Source organism: Engystomops pustulosus, chromosome 4, assembly GCF_040894005.1.
Source record: "Engystomops pustulosus chromosome 4, aEngPut4.maternal, whole genome shotgun sequence".
In the NCBI taxonomy this organism is placed as follows: Eukaryota; Metazoa; Chordata; class Amphibia; order Anura; family Leptodactylidae; genus Engystomops; species Engystomops pustulosus.
In genome coordinates, this window is record NC_092414.1 from 196,080,285 (window position 1) to 196,104,493 (window position 24,209).

Consider the following 24,209-nt stretch of genomic DNA (forward strand, 5'->3'; position numbering starts at 1 on the left):
TACTCCGCCACATTGTTGGATAGGCGTTTAAGCACTAGGACCTGGTTACTTTAGTAAGCAGCTCCTAGTGCCCAATATTTGGGTGACAGGTCCTCTTTAAAGATAAGGATCTCATCTTTCAGATCAAATTAGGCTTGCGGCTCCATGAGCTACAGAACTGGATATAAAGGCAGTTAAAAAATAGCAGGTAACTGGATCTTTATCCGCAGCTTGCTTTATGTCTTTGTCTGCTTGTATCTCTAGTTCTGTAGCTCACAAAGCCATAAGCCTGATGTGATCTGAAAGATGAGATCATTGAGATTTATCAGAAGTTTCTGAGGTAAAATTGTTCTAGCTATCCATGGAAACCAATCAGAACACAGCTTTAATGTTATAAAAAGCTGTGGGAAAATAAAAGCTGAGCTCTAATTGGTTGACATGGGCAACTAGAACAGTTCAGTCAGACACAACTGACAAATTTCCCTCATTGGGGCAGATTTACTTACCCGGTCCATTCGCGATCCAGCGGCACGTTCTCTGCGGCGGATTCGGGTCTTCCGGAGATTCACTAAGGCAGTTCCTCCGACGTCCACCAGGTGTCGCTGCTGCGCTGAAGTCCGCCGAGGTCCGCAGGAGTACATGATCCATTGCCAGGTGAAGGTAAGTGCGTGTCCAGCGACACTTTTTTTTTTTAAAATGCGGCGGCTTCACCGAATCCGTCGGGTTTTCGTACGGCCACGCCCCCCCATTTCCGGCGCGTGCATGCCGGCGCCGATGTGCCACAATCCGATTGCGTGCGCCGAAATCCCGGGGCAATACAGGTAAAAGCGGCGCAAAACAGAAAAATACCGTTAACCCGTCGCAAAAACGTGAATCGGGCCCTTAGTAAATGACCCCCATTATCTTTAACATGACAACAATAGGTATTACTGGGTGCTATAGAAAAGAAGATAGGGGCTTCTGAAGTGACACTAGCTCTGCAACCTCTAAACTTGACTCATCTCAAATGAAAATGTGATGAGAATACTCATATTTGCCCGACATTGGGGGAGATTTTTAATAGGTAAACAAGTGAGATTTTATGTAAAGGAAGGAATTGTGTAAAGGACATTTCATTCCCTACCTTGCTAGGTTTTAAAAATAAACCTTGGTATAAAAAACTTGGTATAAACATTAACATAAAGACAGAAATCCATCCTACAAAGAATATTGGTAATGTATTGAACAATTTATTAGGTATCCACTGTATAAAATCCTACACACATAGGAAGAGTCCTCCATCGCCAATCCCACCATACAGGCATCAAACAGGGGTAAGTAGTACAATAATTCACCATCAGCTCCTTGTAGAGTATCAGTCCCCCTGCAAAATGAATAGCTGCTCTCCTATATATTGCACATACATTCATTGCATGCTGGGTAACACTAGTGCAAGAGTCCAGTACTCTCTAATAAAGACTTCAAGGAGTGCAGTTTACTTCAGTAGTCAAACTGTGTAAAGTATTCACACACACAGTAAAACAATGGACCACGACACACAGTCCACTATACACACTATAGAGTAGGTATCGGCTCTAGATATGTCTTCAGGTAATGCCAAGATGCATGGAATCTGCATGAAGAATGACAAACTGCTCCTCAGGGGCGGTATTAACCTGAGATGGCTCCTCCCCTGAGGAAGGCTAGGAAGGAAAACCATAAATAAATCACTTAGTCAATTTCTCCTCTATATGTAGCTCCCCCTTTTCCTACATATAGACCAATGAGTAACTGGTGTTCTACCACAGATCAATGGGTGCACCCATCTTATATCATATTCACAGTTCAGCCCCAATGATCTATATGGACGCAGTCACTACGTGTCACCTACGTACAAACACAGCAAGTCACATCCCCTTATTTACAAGAGTATATTGCTGCACTAGCAACTGGAGTATCTTCATGGGTGACGACAGAAGGTCCGCATCCTCAAGAGTCAAGTCATCTTTTAGGTCCTGACTTGGAACTTGCCAGCCTTGGTCATGTATTTGATTCCTTTGAAGGGCTTGTACTTCTCACCATACATATCCAACCTGTTCACCTTCAATCCTACAGGGGGGGACACCCAAAAAAAGAGAAGTTAGAAATGTTGTCATTGCCTGGTGAACACAACCCCCATAGGAGACAACCACTTAAGGAGAAGGTCATCCTCAAGAATTAGTATGTAGGTCAGCCCAGGGCAGAGGAAGAAGACGTCCCTCTGTCTTTTATGGTTTTTTGTCATAACTTTTGTAAAAGTCTGAATATTTTATGAACATTGTACCTGAGATCGCCAGCTGTTGGATCTTGAAGTTTAGGTTTAGCGTTGGATTCTCATCAGGTTTCGAGCAACCAGCTTGGAGGATCATGGTTCCCTTCAGACTTGGTAACTTCTGAGGATTGATCTTCCCCACTTCCCATGACAATAACTAGGAGGAGAGATGTAATAATGAGGTAATAATACAATACTGAAGATTGCACCTTTATATGTATTGCCTGCTGAACGCACCTTGGTCACAGGATCAAATACATGTGTGCCTTGGGATGGGGTCAATGTCATGTTCAGGACACCTTTTGGCATTTGTCCCGTTAGGGTCACACCCTCCACAGACTTGCCCATACTCTGCTTGGGTCCCAAGGTCACCTCAAAACGTCCAGAGCTGCTTCCTTCCCGAAAACTGATCCCATGCTTTACATAGACTGGAATGGCCACCAGACTGCAAGGTAAGATAATAGTAATCTTTATGTATATAGTGCCATCATATTCTGCTTTACAAATCATAGGGGACATATACAAATACAATATTACACTACTGAGTACAAAAAGTCACATGGAACAATAGGACTGAGGGCCCTAATCACAAGAGCTTACAGTCTATGAGAATGAGAGGGTGACACAAGAGCTTACAGTCTATGGGGATGAGGGGGTGACACAAGAGCTTACAGTCTATGAGGATGAAGGGGTGACACAAGAGCTTACAGTCTATGAGGAGGTGACACAAGAGCTTACAGTCTATGAGGATAAGGGGGGACACAAGAGCTTACAGTCTATGAGGATGAAGGGGTGACACAAGAGCTTACAGTCTATGAGGAGGGGGTGACACAAGAGCTTACAGTCTATGAGGATGAGGTGGTGACACAAGAGCTTACAGTCTATGAGGATGAGGGGGGACACAAGAGCTTACAGTCTATGAGGATGAGGGGGTGACACAAGAGTCTACAGTCTATGGGGATGAGGGGGTGACACAAGAGCTTATAGTCTATGAGGATGAGGGGGTGACACAAGAGCTTACAGTCTATGAGAATGAGGGAGTGACACAAGAGCTTACAGTCTATGAGGATGAGGGGGTGACACAAGAGCTTACAGTCTATGATGATTAGGGGGTGACACAAGAACTTACAGTCTATGAGGATGTGGTGGTGACACAAGAGCTTACAGTCTATGAGGAAGAGGGGGTGACACAAGAGCTTACAGTCTATGAGGATGAGGGGGGACACAAGAGCAAACAGTCTATGAGGATGAGGGGGTGACACAAGAGCTTACAGTCTATGAGAATGAGGGGTGACACAAGAGCTTACAGTCTATGAGGATGAGGGGGTGATACAAGAGCTTACAGTCTATGAGGATGAAAGGTGACACAAGAGCTTACATTCTATGAGGATGAGGGGGTGACACAAGAGCTTACAGTCTACGAAGATGAGGGGTGACACAAGAGCTTACAGTCTATGAGGATGAGGGGGTGACACAAGAGCTTACAGTCTATGAGGATGAGGGGGTGACACAAGAGCTTACAGTCTATGTGGATGAGGGGGGACACAAGAGCTTACAGTCTATGAGGATGAGGGGGTGACACAAGAGCTTACAGTCTATGAGGAGGAGGGGATGACACAAGAGCTTACGGTCTATGAGGATGAGGGGGTAACACAAGAGCTTACAGTCTATGAGGAGGGGGTGACACAAGAGCTTACATTCTATGAGGATGAGGGGGTGACACAGGAGCTTACAGTCTATGAGGGTGAGGGTCTGACACAAGAGCTTACAGTCTATGTGGATGAGGGGGGACACAAGAGCTTACAGTCTATGAGGATGTGGGGGTGACACAAGAGCTTACAGTCTATGAGGAGGGGATGACACAAGAGCTTACGGTCTATGAGGATGAGGGGGTAACACAAGAGCTTACAGTCTATGAGGAGGGGGTGACACAAGAGCTTACATTCTATGAGGATCAGGGGGTGACACAGGAGCTTACAGTCTATGAGGGTGAGGGTCTGACACAAGAGTTTACAGTCTATGAGGATGAGGGGAACACAAGAGCTTACAGTCTATGAGGAAGAGGGGGTGACACGAGGTAAAAGAGATTGTATAATGGTTTATATCTGGTGTTTGCTGGATGACAGACTGGAGGAGGACACAGGACGAGTTAATAAAAAGAGAGTTGAAATTTAATGCAATTAGCAAGTGTGATAGGCTGCCTAAAGAGATGGGTTTTAAGAGCATGTTTGAAACTTTGAAGGGTGGGTATTAGTCTGATAATCCAGGGAAGGTTATTCCAGAGAATTGGTGCAGCTTAGGAGAAGTCCTGAAGATGTCCATCAAAGGTTCAAATTAAGGTAGATATTAACCTAAGATCACTGGTAGATTGAATAGCACGGGTTGGGCGATAGACTGAGGTGAGATAAGAGCGGTAGGAAGGTGCATCACTGTGCAGAGCTTTGTGGATGAGGGTTATTATTTGAAACTGTATTCGGAAGGAGATGGGCAACCAGTGCAATGACTGGCACAAACTAGGGGCATCCTAGTAGCGTTTGGTCTGAAAGATGTTGCATTAAGAATAGATTGTAGAGGAGAGAGTTTACTGAGTGGAAGACCGATTAGTAGGGAGTTACAGTAGTTTAGACGAGAGTGAATCAGAGCAACAATTGGCATTTTAGAGGTTTCAATTGTAAGATATGGGAAGATTCTGGAGATGTTTCTGAGATGCATATGGCAAGACCTAGCAAAAAAATGAATATACAGTGCAAAGGAGAGGTCAAAGTCCAGCACAACCCCAAGACAGCGGCCTGATGCCTCGGTGCTATAGTGATCCCACAGACCGAGATGGAGAGGCCAGGGTTGGGTCGGTTAGTAGATGGTGGAAAGATAAGAAGTTCTATCTTTGCAGAGATACCAAAAGATGAGTGGACTGCATATTATATGACCACTTAAGAAGTTGTAAGTCTTCAAATAACCACCACCAAATAACCACTACTCAAAGGACTGGAAAACATAGCTGCTTTCTTCAAGAAATAGCGCCACAGGTGTCCATAAGTTGATTTGCATCTCCACTTAAAGGGCACCTACCACCACGAATCTACCTATAAAGGTAGATCGGGTGGTAGGTGGATGTATGGGACGTGAGGATAGCCCTTTTTAGAGCTAATCCTCACGTCCCGGCTAGCGTAGCATAAACTTTATTGCCCTAATATGTAAATTTTATTAAGCGGCTACTGGGGCGTGGAGTAGCCGGACACGAGGATACACGGCGCGGCTACTCCACGTCCCAGTAGCCGCTTTCCCCCGCATCCTCGGGCCGGCGCTCTGCATACCTATACCAGAGCGCAGGCCCGAGGATGCGCGATCTCGGGAACGAGGCCGGAGTTACTGCGCATGCGCAGAACTCCGGCTTCTCGGACGAGGGCGCGCAGCTGCCAGGAGCTGCGCGCCGAAGATCACAGGGTAGGCGGGGGAAAGCGGCTACTGGGGCGTGGAGTAGCCGCGCCGTGTAGCCTCGTGTCCGGCTACTCCACGCCCCAGTAGCCGCTTAATAAAATTTACATATTAGGGCAATAAAGTTTATGCTACGCTAGCGGGGACGTGAGGATTAGCTCTAAAAAGTGCTATCCTCACGTCCCATACATCCACCTACCACCCGATCTACCTTTATAGGTAGATTCGTGGTGGTAGGTTCCCTTTAAGTAAATGAGGCCAGGTTGGAATACAAGGCTTTGTAAACAATGTCCATGGTTATCTAAACAATCTCTTTAAAGGACAATATCATTTTCCATTAAGTTACCCCCTACAAGCACAACATTGGAGCCTCCCTTCTTACTTCTGGGCGCTGACATGGTAGGACAGCAGACGGAAGTTCCCATCAGGAGGAATAAAAGATAAGATCCTTTCAGATTCCCAGCGCTTAAAACGCACACAAGGATGGAAGCTCACGTCATCCAGGAGACGAGGATTCTGGAACAACATAAAATTAGAGAGCAGATATCATTTTAATTCACCATAGATGGTCCAACAGATACAAGCTTCATCTAAGGGCTTCTAATCCAGGACTCAAGATATTAGCAAGGGTGAAACAATCTCAAAGATGCCTACCATATGCCTATCAAGCCATCTAGGGGGCCTATTGCTAAACAAACCACCCACCAAATTTTATACTCAGACGGACCTTCACCCATGAAATCCTCGTACATTTGTTCCTGCTCTCAATACACATGTACACAAGAGCCTTTTCAGGACCTTTGAGGTTGCTCCAAAGGTCCAGAAACGGCAGACTGAAAGCAGGCAGAAGGGACACGTCCTCCATTCCCCAAAAAGCCTTATTCTAGTACCATTTGTTGGAAGTAATTTCCAGACTTGTAGGGACTATAACATTCATACAGCCCAGGACCCATGGCAGGCCTAATCCGCCCCTGTGTACTCCCACTATTGCATTTCCTAAATATTCCCATCTAATTAAAAGGCGATTAATAAAACTTCAATTGTGCCAAATTCCTTCATAAATCCTTAAAAATCCAGATTATGGGATGATACATTCATCGATTTACCATTTATATGTGGAAATATATTTTCCATTAGGGTTACTTCAGGGTACATCCTCATTTCTTCAATTACTTTTATGATGTAAAAGTTAGAGAAATTAGGGGCAAATTTCTCCCCCATCACTGTACCTGTCTGATTGTAAAAAGAAACACTGTACCAAAATGATTTCTTCATAGGCAAAAATGAAAAGCCTACAGGATAAATCTTATTCAGGCATCACAGTGTGATTGGGTCACGCTGCCCTAGATGTAGGTAGAGCTAAGTTTGGGGTGCCGATATGGGGTGTGTATTACTTCTTAACTCCTCATGTAGATCTGTGCTCATTGGTTCTTTAACAAGGAGGGAATTTCAAAATGTGTCATATGTGCCAAAGTTCCTGAAAACTTTAGTGAATAGTCATGAAGTATATCTTTGATTGACTGCCTCTTTGTAATGAGGGAGGGGCTAGTGACTGTATTTAAAAGGGGGTTGTTTCAAGTTTAGAAGTCGTCCCCTTTTCACAGGATAACGGATAACCAGGTGATCGTTTGGGTCCTACTGATGAGAATCCGAGGGATCAGATCATGATTGTGGGGGTCTCAGCAGTTGGAACACTAACCGCCTTGTTATCCCCTTATTTGTAGGTTTTTGATACCTTTTGAACCTGGGCCAACTGCGTTAACGAATTATGTGTGATGCCAACACCATGCCCCCAAAAAAAGAAGCCAAAATAGGCGAAACCCACGGTCACGTGAGGCGTTTTTATAGACCTGTAATATTTTATTGACGCACGCTTTTATGACTCTTTATGTCAGTATATAATAAATACAACCTTTATTCGTTTATGTTGTGATCTGCACCATGTGGCTGCCCAATTCTATATATGAAGATTTTGCACACTAAGGTGGCGTGGCATCTTGGGACTAGAATTTGGACTCTGGACAGCGGAATGGTCCTGGATTGCCTTCTACATCCAGTCACGGTGGAGTGGTAAGAATAAAACCTGCATCTATTTCAATGATGTTTTAAAGGAGAACAGCACTTACCGATTAAAAATCTAGCTCCACCTACCAAAAAGCTTTCTACCCAATGGTCCCCTTTCCTGCTTTGTCTTACATACTAGTGATGCTCCAAGGCATGTTAAAGGGTTGTACATTGACTTATATAGATTCAATGGTATTTATGCTACACAATGGGGAACATGTAGCATTTGTTTTCCTCTGCAACTTTTTAAGTTGGACGTAGCATGCCATAGCAGTGCTATGTATCGTTTTTACATTTGCTGTTGTGATACATGTCTGTTTTTGTTTCTCTTTGTTTCTGATTTGTGTGTTTTTGGACCTTTTTCGCTACTTTTTAGGTGCATCTTTGGAACTAAGCATGAAGTCAGTAGTACTTAGTTTAGCCTTAATTTGCCTTACAAAAAGTCACAGAACAGAAAACATCTGTCTTGGAAAGATACATTTAGGAAAACTACAACACACACCCAACAGCTAACTTATTAAGACCCTGGCATAGTCACAAAAATGCACCTAAAAAGTCCCAAAAAATAAAAAAAAAAAAAACAGCAAAAAGAGAGAAAAACAGATGAAACTAAAGATAAATGTCCCCCAATAAGTATTCCATGGATACATGGGGGTTATTTATCATTAGGTGGCTAATTAGGACAGTTCTAGGTCTTTTTTTGGAGCTCCCGTGCTCATCAGATTCATTAAAGTGGCTCTGACCCTTTAATAAATGTTCTTATAGTCTATTTACTATCTGGGATTTTTTTTTCAAAAAGTCTCAAAATGCATAAAAAGTCCCAGCACATAGACCAGCATGGGACTGGAGTAACTATGAGACTTTTTATAAGACTTTTTGCAAAAGTCTCAACTCCTGAATCTGGCTTTGCACGGTGTTGCACTAGCAGAAGTTCTGTGTTTACACCAGATTAATGAAGAGGTGTGTATATAGCCCTGTGAGACATTTCAGTAGGGAAAAGTCTCAAAAACCTCTATGTGAATACTTTGAGACTTTTTAGGTCAAAAAATCCCAGGAAAATCAAAAATAAATAACCATAGTGTCAGCATTATGATAGGACAGCTCTATTTTTTTGTCACTTCCAACCCAGCTTACCATGAAGGACAATGTTAGATCAGGCATCCCACTAAGCTTAACACAGGCGTCTATCACCCCCTGAATCTCAGCCGCCACTGTACACCCTGAAATAAAAAGAAATTCACAATCAAAATGGATCACTGAAGAGATCTGAACCTACACCGGCTGTGGACCCAACAAAGAACCAAGTGGATGTATTGGTGAAGATTAATCCCATGCTCATCCCATATGTCATTGGTAACTATGAGATGATGACATTGGTGATGACTCATCTCCGACCACCACAGATAACCAGAATAAAAGTGGTCTATAGGGTCTTCAAACACTTTGACATTAGTGACAACTGTGTAGATTACATTATTGTAATGTTTTAATAAGTTTTAGAGTTTGGTCTTATTAAGTTATATATATAATATTTTAATAACTATATTGCAATGAGTAGTAATCTGTAATACCAATGCTCTTACCAGATTTGTCAATGATGGCATCTATCTCTTCAATAACATCAAAGTAGGCCTCGTTGTTGGTATATTTCACCCCGGTTCTCCTCCATGGAACTACCGATAGTTGTCCTGTAGGGAGCTGGTCGCCCACATTTGAGCTGCCTGAAAACAAAGGTAGGTTGAACCCATATACTTTCAACTTCAGTCTAGAATCTGGCTTTGAGTCTTCCGGCTAAAATTATCGTTCACTTTTGGCCACTTGTGGGCTAGATTGTAACTGGAAGGAGTTTTACCTGTTATGGTGTTCACTACACTTCGTAGGATGGTTGGAGGTTTGATCAGCTCCTTCAGGATGTTGGATTCGGTGGCAAGTGGAAATCCATTATCCAGCATCTCCTCAAGAACCTCATAGACCACCACAACATTCTCTTTAATGACGGCTTCTGAGCAGGACCCAAAGTAATCCTAGGAAAAGGTCACATATATTTTTGGATCATTTTATTGATCTTCTGTGTCCTCCAAGAGGTAGGTTCCTGGAATCCACTCCCATCAACCAAGTGGCCATTTAAGTGGAAGGATTAAACTGTGAATGGGTTTAGGGAACTTCTCTCATCTTGGTATTAGTTTTCTTTAAGTTATTACACCCATTACATCCCATAGTTTAATTGCCATAATTGATCTTACCATGGCCTACAGCCATCTTCCTCATACGCATGTACAATAGGTTTGGCCAAAACCAACAGGGTCGCTGATGGACGCCTCTTATTATGGCTGAAAATCTTACTTGCTGATCCTTATATTCCAACACATGTAAAATTACAGTAGGCTTCATACACATTAGTCAGCCTAACTCTCCAAAATTGGTGGATTTATACAATTGTAAATTTACTTATGTGGCTTACAGTACAGTAATCAACAACTTCCCCTCAAATACGGTGTAAAAAGAACAACACCTTTTACTACCAGATGTTGATTTTTGTGGTTCTGTTTTAAAAGAAAATTTTCAAAGAAAATCCTACCTGAAATGTGTCCACTACACGATGAAGGAACTCAATGACAAAAAGTGGTGGCACCTCCGTTTGGATGACGGCCACAAAAAAGATGGCGTGTCGGTAAACACTGAGTAAGTAGTGATGAGGTGTAGGGATTATCGGGGGCACATTTTCCGCCTCGGATGCCCTTTCTTGAGCCTCGAAAAAGTAGTCACAGACCGAACGGGACACAACGCTCTTCCAGTGTTTCTCCAAAAAGATGTCCCCCGAAGGATTAATGAGGAACAAGCTGTGAATCATGGCTGTGATGGAAAATTACAATATTGGTGATATTTTTGGGTCCCTGGAATGTAAATACAACATATTTTAGGACAATACTCCAGTTATGGTTCTTTTGATTTTCAGTCCTTTCTTCATTTCAAGAAAATAGCCACCAGCTTCTCAGACCAGTCAATGTCTACAGTCCTTTGGTAGTCTGAGACCCCTTCCCACTTCCATGGTTGGACCAGCCAAGACACGGTGAGAGTGTCCCAGACTATCAAGGCACAATGTACAGCTAGTAGCTGAGAAGCCAGTGCCCACAGAACTGGAGACAGGAGTAGAAGAAACCAGAACCAAAAAGATTAAAAATCCATCATGCAAATTAACTTTTTCTGGAGACCTTAAGCCCAAAGCTAGTCAATTCATGCTCCAGATTTCAATGCAGAAATTCAGCAATGTACGTAAACGATTTACAGTCAAATTAAATTTGATGGTATATAAAACAGGAGATTTCCAGTGATCTAAGATTATTCTCTTCCTTAATTCAAACTCCCCACGTTTCCAGGACTTCTCCAGAGCTGCACCAATTCTCTGGAATGCCCTACCCCGGTCTATCAGACTAATACCCAGCCCCCAATATCTTAAACATGCTCTTAAACCCCATTTATTTAGGCAGGCCTATCACATCCGCTAACTGCATGCAACTTTTACTCTTTATTAACCAAATCTGGGTCCTCTCCCTGTCTGTTGTCCTTCCAATGAGTTTGAACTTTGTATACATATGATGGTGGCTGATGGTTGGTTCAAGCAGCAGTATTTTTTATTTATTCAATTATTTTTGTTCCATTCCCTTATAAAAATGGCTGGGACTATACAAGCTCTTATATCTCTTTTGTCACCCTCTCACCCTCATAGACTGTAAGTTCTTGTGTCCCCCTCACCCTCATAGACTGTAAGCTCTTGTATTACCCCCTCATCCTCATACACTGTAAGCTCTTGTGTCAATCCCTCATCCTCATAGACTGTAAGCTCTTGTGTCTCCCCCTCATCCTCATACACTGTAAGCTCTTGTGTCAATCCCTCATCCTCATAGACTGTAAGCTCTTGTGTCACCCCCTCATCCTCAAAGACTGTAAGCTCTTGTGTCACCCCCTCATCCTCATAGACTGTAAGTTCTAGTGCCCCCCCCCTCATCCTCATAGACTGTAAGTTCTTGTGTCACCCCCTCATCCTCATAGACTGTAAGCTCTTGTGTCACCCCCTCATCCTCATAGACTGTAAGCTCTTGTGTCACCTCCTCATCCTCATAGACTGTAAGCTCTTGTGTCACCTCCTCATCCTCATAGACTGTAAGCTCTTGTGTCACCCCCTCATCCTCATAGACTGTAAGTTCTAGTGTCACCCCCTCATCCTCATAGACTGTAAGCTCTTGTGTCACCCCCTCATCTTTATAGATTGTAAGCTCTTGTGTCCCCCCTCATCCTCATAGACTGTAAGCTCTTGTGTCACCCCCTCATCCTCATAGACTGTAAGCTCTTGTGTCAAACCCTCATCCTCATAGACCAGTGATGGCAAACTTTAGCTGTCACTTTAAAATAGCTCTGTTCACAGCAAGTCCTGGGCTGTCTGGGACTGCAGGAAGATACCTGGAGTCATCTCAGGTGATGGCCTGAGTGCCCACAGAAAGGGCTCTGAGTGCCACCTCTGGCACCAGTGCCATAGGTTAGCCATCACTGTCATAGACTGTAAGCTCTTGTGTCACCCCTCATCCTCATAGACTGTAAGCTCTTGTGTCACCCCCTCATCCTCATAGACTTTAAGCTCTTGTGTCACCCCCTCATCCTCATAGACTGTAAGCTCTTGTGTCACCCCCTCATCCTCATAGACTGTAAGCTCTTGTGTCCCCCCCTCATCCTCATAGACTGTAAGTTCTAGTGTCACCCCCTCATCCTCATAGACTGTAAGTTCTAGTGTCACCCCCTCATCCTCATAGACTGTAAGCTCTTGTGTCACCCCCTCATCCTCATAGACTGTAAGCTCTTGTGTCACCCCCTCATCCTCATAGACTGTAAGCTCTTATGTAACCCCCTCATCCTCATAGACTGTAAGTTCTTGTGTTACCCCTCATCCTCATAGACTGTAAGCTCTTGTGTCACCCCCTCATCCTCATAGACTGTAAGCTCTTGTATCACCTCCTCATCCTCATAGACTGTAAGCTCTTGTGTCACCTCTCATCCTCATAGACTGTAAGCTCTTGTGTCTCCCCTCATCCTCATAGACTGTAAGCTCTTGTGTCACCTCCTCATCCTCATAGACTGCAAGCTCATGTGTCACCTCCTCATCCTCATAGACTGTGAGCTCTTGTGTCACCCCCTCATCCTCATAGACTGTAAGTTCTTGTGTCACCCCCTCACCCTCATAGACTGTAAGCTCTTGTGTCTCCCCTCATCCTCATAGACTGTAAGTTCTTGAGTCACCCCTCATCCTCATAGACTGTAAGCTCTTGTGTCACCTCATAGACTGTAAGTTCTTGTGTTACCCCCTCATCCTCATAGACTGTAAGATCTTGTGTCACCCCCTCATCCTCATAGACTGTAAGCTCTTGTGTCACCTCCTCATCCTCATAGACTGTAAGCTCTTGTGTCACCTCCACATCCTCATAGACTGCAAGCTCTTGTGTCACCCCCTCATCCTCATAGACTGTAAGCTCTTGTGTCACCCCCTCACCCTCATAGACTGTAAGCTCTTGTGTCTCCCCTCATCCTCATAGACTGTAAGTTCTTGAGTCACCCCTCATCCTCATAGACTGTAAGCTCTTGTGTCACCCCCTCATCCTCATAGACTGTAAGCTCTTGAGTTACCCCTCATCCTCATAGACTGTAGGCTCTTGTGTCACCCCTCATCCTCATAGACTGTAAGCTCTTGTGTCACCCCCTCATCCTCATAGACTGTAAGCTCTTGAGTCACCCCCTCCTCCTCATAGACTGTAAGCTCTTGTGTCACCCCCTCATCCTCATAGACTGTAAGCTCTTGTGTCACCCCCTCATCCTCATAGACTGTAAGCTCTTGTGTCCCCCCATCATCCTCATAGACTGTAAGCTCTTGTGTCACCCCTTCATCCTCATAGACTGTAAGCTCTTGTGTCACCCCTCATCCTTATAGACTGTAAGCTCTTGTGTCACCTCCTCATCCTCATAGACTGTAAGCTCTTGTGTCTCCCCCTCATCCTCATAGACTGTAAGCTCTTGTGCCACTCCCTCATTCTCATAGACTGTAAGCTCTTGTGTCCTCCCTCATCCTCATAGACTGTAAGCTCTTGTGTCTCCCCTCATCCTCATAGACTGTAAGCTCTTGTGTCACCCCTTCATCCTCATAGACTGTAAGCTCTTGTGTCTCCCCTCATCCTCATAGACTGTAAGCTCTTGTGTCACCCCCTCATCCTCATAGACTGTAAGCTCTTGTGTCACCTCCTCATCCTCATACACTGTAAGCTCTTGTATCACCCCCTCATCCTCATAGACTGTAAGCTCTTGTGTCACCCCCTCATCCTCATAGACTGTAAGCTCTTGTGTCACCTCCTCATCCTCATAGACTGTAAGCTCTTGTGTCACCTCCTCATCCTCATAAACTGTAAGCTCTTGTGTCACCTCCTCATCCTCATAGACTGTAAGCTCTTGTGTCACCCCCTCATCCTCATAGACTGTAAGCTCTTGTATCACCTCCTCATCCTCATAGACTGTAAGCTCTTGTGTCACCTCTCATCCTCATAGACTGTAAGTTCTAGTGCCCCCCCCTCATCCTCATAGACTGTAAGCTCTTGTGTCAGTCCCTCATCCTCATAGACTGTAAGCTCTTGTGTCACCCCCTCATCCTCATAGACTGTAAGCTCTTGTGCCACTCCCTCATCCTCATAGACTGTAAGCTCTTGTGCCACTCCCTCATCCTCATAGACTGTAAGCTCTTGTGTCACCCCCTCATCCTCATAGATTGCAAGCTCTTGTGTCACCTCCTCATCCTCATAGACTGTAAGCTCTTGTGTCACCTCCTCATCCTCATAGACTGTAAGCTCTTGTGTCACCTCCTCATCCTCATAGACTGTAAGCTCTTGTGTCACCTCCTCATCCTCATAGACTGTAAGCTCTTGTGTCACCCCCTCATCCTCATAGACTGTAAGCTCTTGTGTCTCCCCTCATCCTCATAGACTGTAAGCTCTTGTGTCACCCCCTCATCCTCATAGACTGTAAGCTCTTGTGTCACCCCCTCATCCTCATAGACTGTAAGCTCTTGTGTCACCTCCTCATCCTCATAGACTGTAAGCTCTTGTGTCACCCCCTCATCCTCATAGACTGTAAGCTCTTGTGTCTCCCCTCATCCTCATAGACTGTAAGCTCTTGTGTCACCCCCTCATCCTCATAGACTGTAAGCTCTTGTGTCACCCCCTCATCCTCATAGACTGTAAGCTCTTGTGTCACCTCCTCATCCTCATAGACTGTAAGCTCTTGTGTCACCCCCTCATCCTCATAGACTGTAAGCTCTTGTGTCTCCCCTCATCCTCATAGACTGTAAGCTCTTGTGTCACCCCCTCATCCTCATAGACTGTAAGCTCTTGTGTCACCCCCTCATCCTCATAGACTGTAAGCTCTTGTGTCACCCCCTCATCCTCATAGACTGTAAGCTCTTGTGTCACCCCCTCATCCTCATAGACTGTAAGCTCTTGTGTCACCCCCTCATCCCCATAGACTGTAAGCTCTTGTGTCACCCCCTCATCCTCATAGACTGTAAGCTCTTGTGTCACCCCCTCATCCCCATAGACTGTAAGCTCTTGTGTCACCCCCTCATCCTCATAGACTGTAAGCTCTTGTGTCACCCCCTCATCCCCATAGACTGTAAGCTCTTGTGTCACCCCCTCATCCTCATAGACTGTAAGCTCTTGTGAGCAAGACCTTTACTTGCATTTTTCCATATGACTGTTATTACTCTGTAATGTCTTATTATATTTGTATATGTTCCCCAGAATCTGTACAGCTCTGCAGAATTTGATGGCGCTGTATACATAAAGATTATTATTGTATGAGGAATCTTTGCCAGCTTACCAAATTTTTTTTCTAAATCAGATTCTGGGTTCCAGGATGGGAATTTCTTTTCTACTGAACCAAGGTGGTGACAAAATAACCATAGTACTAATACTTACCTCCGGCAGTGGTGACATTGAGTCCACCCACTACAGCCCCTGGCTGCGGCCTGCATTAGGCTTTAGCGGGCGCACGCTGTGGATGTGTATGTCAACCGAAATTGTAGTGGACTGGAGGCACCATGATGGACCGGAGTTAAGGACAAAAGTAAAAGTTCTTTATTATTTTAAGCCACCTGGGACCAATAGACAAGAACATCTATCCCTGACAGCCCCCTTTGAAGGGAGTTATAGATCAATCTACCCACACACTACGCTATGAATTTTGTAATGTATTTTATGTGGGTGCGCAATTCCTTCTCATATGTAAACATCCTGGAGAGAGTCGTCTATGTACACTGACTGCAGATCTACTTATATTCGGGGTTGTTACAGTCACATGACTTGTAATAAAACGTTCTGTGTATACATGACACACATCTTCCGTGTTTGGGTGGGTTTCCACCGGGTCCTCCGGTTTCCTCCCACACTCCAAAACATACTGGTAGGCTGATTAGATTGTGAGCCCCATTGGGGACAGGGGCTGATATGACAAGCTCTGTGTAATCTGTGTGCGCTATATAAATAAAGGAATTACTATTATTATGACACGTCAGGAAGTATGGACGATTATAATGTTATAATACACCGGTCTTACATCAGACGAGGATTCTAACTTCTATAGAGTGTGTCAAATACTTCTGGAGACACAAGTGGCGGACGATCCTGCACTTAACTTAGACTAAGACAATTCCTCATTGTAGTACCAGAAAAATGGGCGTCATGGTGGTTGCATAACACTTCCTCGAAGAACCATGTCTATTCCTTCTCTACTATGTCTGAATACGCCCTACATTCTAAAATAAATATCATTTTATATAGAGGCAGTCCCCGGGTTACATACAAGATAGGGTCTGTAGGTTTGTTCTTAAGTTGAATTTGTATGTAAGTCGGAACTGTATATTTTATCATTGTAACCCCAGCCAGAATTTTTTTGGTCTCTGTGACAATTGGATTTTATAAATGTTGGGTTGTCATAAGAACCAGGAATAACAATAAATCTTCATTACAGACACCTTTTATAACTCCTACAGCTGATTATTGTAGCCTAGGACTAAAGTACAGTAATTACCAATATCCAGAGGTCCCTTTGTAACTAGGGGTCGTATGTTAGTCGAGTGTTCTTAAGTAGGGGACTGCCTGTATATATTTACCACCACAGCTAAATTTGTACCCAGCTACAGTATATGGATTATAATACAAACCGGCCTCCTATGGGCAATAGACAACTTCTAGGAGGCCAGGGCCTAGGTGCACCCATTAAAATGACCCCCCTGTATATGTACTCCTAATATAGCTCTCCCTTTTTTTGTATCAGGGATTTTTGGCAAACTCCTTCAGGCTCCGCTACATCCATACAATTACTGAGGCCTTTGTGTTACTACTTAATGAGCAGATGGTAACGAAGGGCCATAAGGTCAAGCAGTCGCCCCTAATGTCTGCCCCGTATACACTACTAGGGTACATGTATGTATAGATATAGGGGATCTCAGTGTTCACAGGCACTTAGGGTCTGCCTATAGGATCTAGGACCTAGGTCTACGAGGAGTATTGTGCGTATGATAGGACGTATTAGCATAGGAACACCCTACCCCCACTGCTGTCTGTAAACCTAATATAAGGAAGGTGCAGGGATAATGATGCATCAGGTTAGGAAGGTTTCCAAGGGGCGATATGTAATGTCTTACCTTACGCAGGTCTCCGGTACATGAGGTACAATGTCAGCTCATTGAGTGCAGCTCCTTCCTCTGTATCATATGATGCTTCCTCCCCTCCAGCGGCTCAGCTGACTCCCTCCTCCCGCAGCAGAAGCAGCAGCAGCATTATGTGCACAGGGGAGGAGACTGAGGCTCTCTATAGCATTGTGACCCTCTGTCCAAAATGTCTGCATTACAGCGTCAGCCCCTTCTTATACAAGCAATGACTGACCTGACCGCAAGCTTATGGCACGGCAAATCCAGGGGGGCAGCTGTTTAAAGATTATAAATCCATATTATGACCCCAAATTTATTTGTATCAGTTCAACTTGCTGATCATGGTTGGGGGTCTGCTAATCTACCCCCTTATTATTTGGGTCAGTACGATCTTTGGAACACGACATTTCTATAGTTTTTGTTATGTTTTAATACTGTTAATCGTATCGCCATATTCTGATGACAGTAACTTTTTTCATACTTTGGTATACGGTGTCATTTTCTGCGGGATGGCGTTCTCCCTGATACAATTTTGGGGACTGTACGATCATTTGATCCGTTTTTAATCAAATTTTGCGGGAAAAAAAGTGATTCGGTCATCTGGACGTTCATTTGGGGTCTGATTGCTGATACGTTGCTAATGTATCACAAAGTCCAGTTTTATTGTGATGGGGGAAGAGATGAATGAAGCAGCAGGTGAAGTGTGCACCCTGAGGGCGTATTCCCATGTGGCGATTTTGTCCTGTCTTTAAAGGCATCCAAAACGCAAGTGGGAGGGGGTTTGGCCAAAACGCATATGTGTTTCCAATGGAACGTATGCATTTCAGCCAAACAACCCCCCCAAGTTTTACATGCGTTTAAAAACGTGACAAAAACGCCACGTGGGAATACGCCCTGACATTCCATATTCTGTCTATTGGACTGCTGGATATAGCCGTATACAATGTTATCTTTTTCAGGATTAGGTTGTAAAATTTCAACATGCCTGATCCCTTATATTTAAAAGGATGTGTATCATGGTCCAAAGGAATAGCCATAGGCAAACCCAGTGCCTGGACAACAATTGTCTAAAACGTATAACTACTGATAAGGGAAAGCAGCTGGGAAGAGGTTGTATCTCTCTGGAGGACTCTGCATATCCATAAATAACATATAGTTCCTATTTATTCTATTAGGAATTGTGTAATTCTGCTTTTCTCCAGTGGAGGCACTACAGGGAAACTGAAAACTAACACCAGGAAACTTCATGATCAATTTATTGTCAAAGGACCTTTCTAAAAATAAGTGGACAATTCCTTTGTATGCTTTGTCCATTCTCCCATGGCTTATGGCAGTCCCGCTAGTCTACACTGATATAGGGAATTGTTCTTGCATATAATTATCACAGTCTGAAGCCCAAAAGACAATGGCGTCTTTTCTTTCCCTGTATTAGTCAGAGTTGCCGCTGATCTGGAAGACGGCCTGTGGACAAGCATTCACTGGATAACAAGTCTTCTCATTGTGGGGATCACAGGTAATCACAACAGGTCCCAGGTGCAATTAGCTGGAAGTCTGACGTCCATATTGGTGACTGCTAAGAGGAAATTTACCACCCAGATAAACCCTTCTAATATAGGTAACTTATCTGAAAATGGTGTATTTTACTCCTTCTGCCTCCTTAGTAGTTACAGCAGTTCTTATATCTCAGCAGTGGTTACCACAGTCTGCCACCTCCCCAAGAGTCACAGCAGTCCTTCCACCTCCCAGGTACTTACAGCAGTCCTTCCACCTCCCAGGTTCTTACAGCAGTCCTTCCAACTCCCAGGTACTTAAAGCACTCCTTCCACCTCCCAGGTACTTACAGAAGTCCTTCCACCTCCCAGGTACTCATAGCAGTCCTTTCACCTCCCCAGTAGTCACAACTGTCCTTCCACCTACCCAGTTATCAGAGCAGTCTTTCTGCCCTCCCAGTAGTCACATCAGTGCTTTCACCTCCCGGGTAGTCACAGCAGTCCTTCCACCTACCCTGTTAGTCACAGCAGTCCTTCCACCATCCCAGTAGTCACAGCAGTCCTTCCACCTACCCTGTTAGTCACAGCAGTCCTTCCACCATCCCAGTAGTCACAGCAGTCCTTCTACCTCCCCATAGTCACAGCAGTCCTTCCACCACCCCAGTAGTCACAGCAGTCCATCTACCTCCCCGTAGTCACAGCAGTCCTTCCACCACCCCAGTAGTCACAGCAGTCCATCTACCTCCCCGTAGTCACAGCAGTCCTTCTACCTCCCCATAGTCACAGCAGTCCTTCCACCACCCCAGTAGTCACAGCAGTCCTTCCACCTCCCATAAGTCACATCAGTCCTTCTACCTCCCCGTAGTCACAGCAGTCCTTCTACCTCCCCGTAGTCACAGCAGTCCTTCCACCTCCCATAAGTCACATCAGTCCTTCCACCTCCCCGGTAGTCACATCAGTCCTTCCACCTCCCCATTAGTCACATCAGTCCTTCCACCTCCCCATTAGTCACAGCAGTCCTTCCATCTTCCCATTAGTCACAGCAGTCTTTCCACCTCCCCGTAGTCACAGCAGTCCTTCCACCTCCCTGGTAGTCACAGCAGTCCTTCCACCTCCCATTAGTCACAGCAGTCCTTCCACCTCCCCAGTAGTCACAGCAGTCCTTCCACCTCTCCGTTAGTCACATCAGTCCTTCCACCTCTCCGGTAGTCACAGCAGTCCTTCCACCTCCCCAGTAGTCACAGCAGTCCTTCCACCTCCCATCAGTCACAGCAGTCTTTCCGCCTCCCCGGAAGTCATAGCAGTCCTTCCACCTCCCATCAGTCACAGCAGTCCTTCCACCTCCCCGGAAGTCATAGCAGTCCTTCCACCTCGCCAGTAGTCACAGCGGTCCTTCTAACACCCCAGTAGTCACAGCAGTCCTTCCACCTCGCCAGTAGTCACAGCGGTCCTTCCAACACCCCAGTAGTCACAGCAGTCCTTCCACCTCCCCAGTAGTCACAGCAGTCCTTCCACCTCCCCAGTAGTCACAGCAGTCCTTCCACCTCCCCAGTAGTCACAGCAGTCCTTCCACCTCGCCAGTAGTCACAGTGGTCCTTCCTCTTTCATAGTTATCACAGCAGCCACCAATACTCCGGATGTACAGCAGTCACAGCAGTCCTTCCACCTCGCCAGTAGTCACAGTGGTCCTTCCTCTTCCATAGTTATCACAGCAGTCCTTCCACCTCCCCAGTAGTCACAGCAGTCCTTCCACCTCGCCAGTAGTCACAGCAGTCCTTCCACCTCCCCAGTAGTCACAGCAGTCCTTCCACCTCGCCAGTAGTCACAGTGGTCCTTCCTCTTTCATAGTTATCACAGCAGCCACCAATACTCTGTCTGCAACATCCAGATCCATTCATGTGACACAGACTAAAAACCTTTCTGCTACCATCTTGCCTGATGCCCTACTAACATACCAACAACCTAGAGTAGAGACCATTTCTGTCCAGGCCGACAATTACATGTTTATATGTTTAGACCTGAAACAAAGGAAGTATATGAGCAGCCATGAGTGATGTGATGGACATCTGCTGCTTGTATACAGCCCGGCCATAAAATTCTGTGTCAAGCACTTTTATTGCCAACAAACATCCCTATTCACTCCCCCTATAGGGACCGGCCATGACAATCTGGAGGAAGTCCACAGCAGAAAATTGACAAGCTGCACATGAAATATATTTTCCCCACAGTCACTACAACAGATCCGTGCAAATATTAAGGAGTGAGATCAGTGCAATCCTTACCCGCTTCATGTTCGTTTATTATGTTAGTTTTTACATAACCCTGCAGCCTCACATCAGAGTGCGGCCCAACACCACACTGCAGCCCAACATCACCCTGCAGCCTCACACCACACTGCAGCCCCACATCACTCTGCAGCCCCACATCACACTGCAGCCCAACATCACCCTGCAGCCCCACATCACCCTGCAGCCACACATCACCCTGCAGCCTCACACCACACTGCAGCCCAACATCACCCTGCAGCCTCACACCACACTGCAGCCCCACATCACTCTGCAGCCCCACATCACACTGCAGCCCAACATCACCCTGCAGCCCCACATCACCCTGCAGCCTCACACCACACTGCAGCCCCACATCACTCTGCAGCCCCACATCACACTGCAGCCCAACATCACCCTGCAGCCCCACATCACCCTGCAGCCACACATCACCCTGCAGCCTCACACCACACTGCAGCCCAACATCACCCTGCAGCCTCACACCACACTGCAGCCCCACATCACCCTGCAGCCCCACATCACCCTGCAGCCTCACACCACACTGCAGCCACACATCACTATGCAGCCCATCACCCTGCAGCCTCACACCCCACTGCAGCCCCACATCACCCTGCAGCCACACACCACACTACAGCCCCACATCACCCTGCAGCCACACACCACACTACAGCCCCACATCACCCTGCAGCCCCACATCACTCTGCAGCCCCATATCACCCTGCAGCCCCACACCACACTGCAGCCCAACACCACACTGCAGCCCAACATCACCCTGAAGCCCCACATCACCCTGCAGCCACACACCACACTGCAGCCACACACCACACTGCAGCCCGACACCACACTGCAGCCCAACATCACCCTGAAGCCCCACATCACCCTGCAGCCACACACCACACTGCAGCCCAACACCACACTGCAGCCCAACATCACCCTGAAGCCACACACCACACTGCAGCCCCACATCACCCTGCAGCCCCACATCACTCTGCAGCCCCATATCACCCTGCAGCCCCACATCACCCTGCAGCCCAACACCACCCTGCAGCCACACATCACTCTGCAGCCCCACATCACCCTGCAGCCTCACACCACACTGCAGCCCCACATCACCCTGCAGCCACACACCACACTACAGGCCCACATCACCCTGCAGCCACACACCACACTGTAGCCCCACATCACCCTGCAGCCCCACATCACTCTGCAGCCCCATATCACCCTGCAGCCCCACACCACACTGCAGCCCAACAACACACTGCAGCCCAACATCACCCTGCAGCCACACACCACACTACAGCCCCACATCACTCTGCAGCCCCACATCACTCTGCAGCCCAACACCACACTGCAGCCCAACATCACCCTGAAGCCACACACCACACTGCAGCCCCACATCACACTGCAGCCCAACATCACCCTGAAGCCACACACCACACTGCAGCCCCACATCACCCTGCAGCCCCACATCACTCTGCAGCCCCATATCACCCTGCAGCCCCACACCACACTGCAGCCCAACATCACCCTGAAGCCCCACATCACCCTGAAGCCCCACATCACCCTGCAGCCACACACCACACTGCAGCCCAACACCACACTGCAGCCCAACACCACACTGCAGCCCAACATCACCCTGAAGCCCCACATCACCCTGCAGCCACACACCACACTGCAGCCCAACATCACCCTGAAGCCCCAAATCAACCTGCAGCCCCACATCACCCTGCAGCCACACACCACACTGCAGCCCCACATCACCCTGAAGCCACACACCACACTGCAGCCCCACATCACCCTGCAGCCCCACATCACTCTGCAGCCCCATATCACCCTGCAGCCCCACACCACACTGCAGCCCAACACCACACTGCAGCCCAACATCACCCTGAAGCCCCACATCACCCTGCAGCCCCACATCACCCTGCAGCCCCACATCACCCTGAAGCCCCACATCACCCTGCAGCCACACACCACACTGCAGCCCAACATCACCCTGCAGCCACACACCACACTGCAGCCTCACATCACCCTGCGGCCTCACACCACACTGCAGCCCCACATCACCCTGCAGACCCACATCACTCTGCAGCCCCATATCACCCTGCAGCCACACATCACTCTGCAGCCCCACATCACCCTGCAGCCTCACACCACAATGCAGCTCCACATCACCCTGCAGCCACACACCACACTGCAGCCCCACATCACCCTGCAGCCCCACATCACCCTGAAGCCCCACACCACACTGCAGCCCCACATCACCCTGCAGCCTCACACCACACTGCAGCCCCACATCACCCTGCAGCCACACATCACTCTGCAGCCTCACACCACACTACAGCCCCACACCACACTGCAGCCCCACATCACCCTGCAGCCTCACACCACACTACAGCCCCACATCACCCTGCAGCCCCACATCACTCTGCAGCCCCATATCACCCTGCAGCCTCACATCAGAGTGCAGCCCAACACCACACTGCAGCCCAAGATCAACCTGCAGCCACACACCACACTGCAGCCCCACATCACTCTGCAGCCACAAACCACACTACGGCCCCACATCACCCTGCAGCCCCACATCACTCTGCAGCCCCATATCAACCTGCAGCCACACACCACACTGCAGCCCAACACCACACTGCAGCCTCACACCACACTGCAGCCCAACATCACCCTGAAGCCCCACATCACCCTGCAGCCACACACCACACTGCAGCCCAACACCACACTGCAGCCCAACACCACCCTGCAGCCACACACCACACTGCAGCCCCACATCACCCTGCAGCCACACACCACACTACGGCCCCACATCACCCTGCAGCCCCACATCACTCTGCAGCCCCATATCAACCTGCAGCCACACACCACACTGCAGCCCAACACCACACTGCAGCCCAACATCACCCTGCAGCCTCATACCA

General features: G+C 46.9%; 1 protein-coding gene across 2 annotated transcripts; it reads right to left on the minus strand.

The window, feature by feature from the left end:
- Positions 1-1,188: 1,188 nt before the first annotated feature.
- Positions 1,189-17,656, minus strand: AP3M2 (adaptor related protein complex 3 subunit mu 2). 2 transcript variants are annotated; one of them, XM_072149290.1, is made up of 9 exons: positions 17,499-17,656; positions 10,347-10,662; positions 9,621-9,792; positions 9,352-9,489; positions 8,903-8,988; positions 6,087-6,220; positions 2,507-2,714; positions 2,282-2,426; positions 1,189-2,067 (listed from the first exon to the last, which is right to left on the minus strand). In XM_072149290.1, the coding sequence occupies exons 2-9, from the start codon at positions 10,617-10,619 to the stop codon at positions 1,967-1,969; spliced, it is 1,257 nt and encodes a 418-aa protein (XP_072005391.1). In that variant the 5' UTR covers positions 10,620-10,662; positions 17,499-17,656; the 3' UTR covers positions 1,189-1,966. The 2 variants fall into 2 exon arrangements, with proteins under 2 accessions (XP_072005391.1, XP_072005392.1); XM_072149291.1 differs by having other exon boundaries at positions 10,347-10,621; positions 17,499-17,648.
- Positions 17,657-24,209: the final 6,553 nt, after the last annotated feature.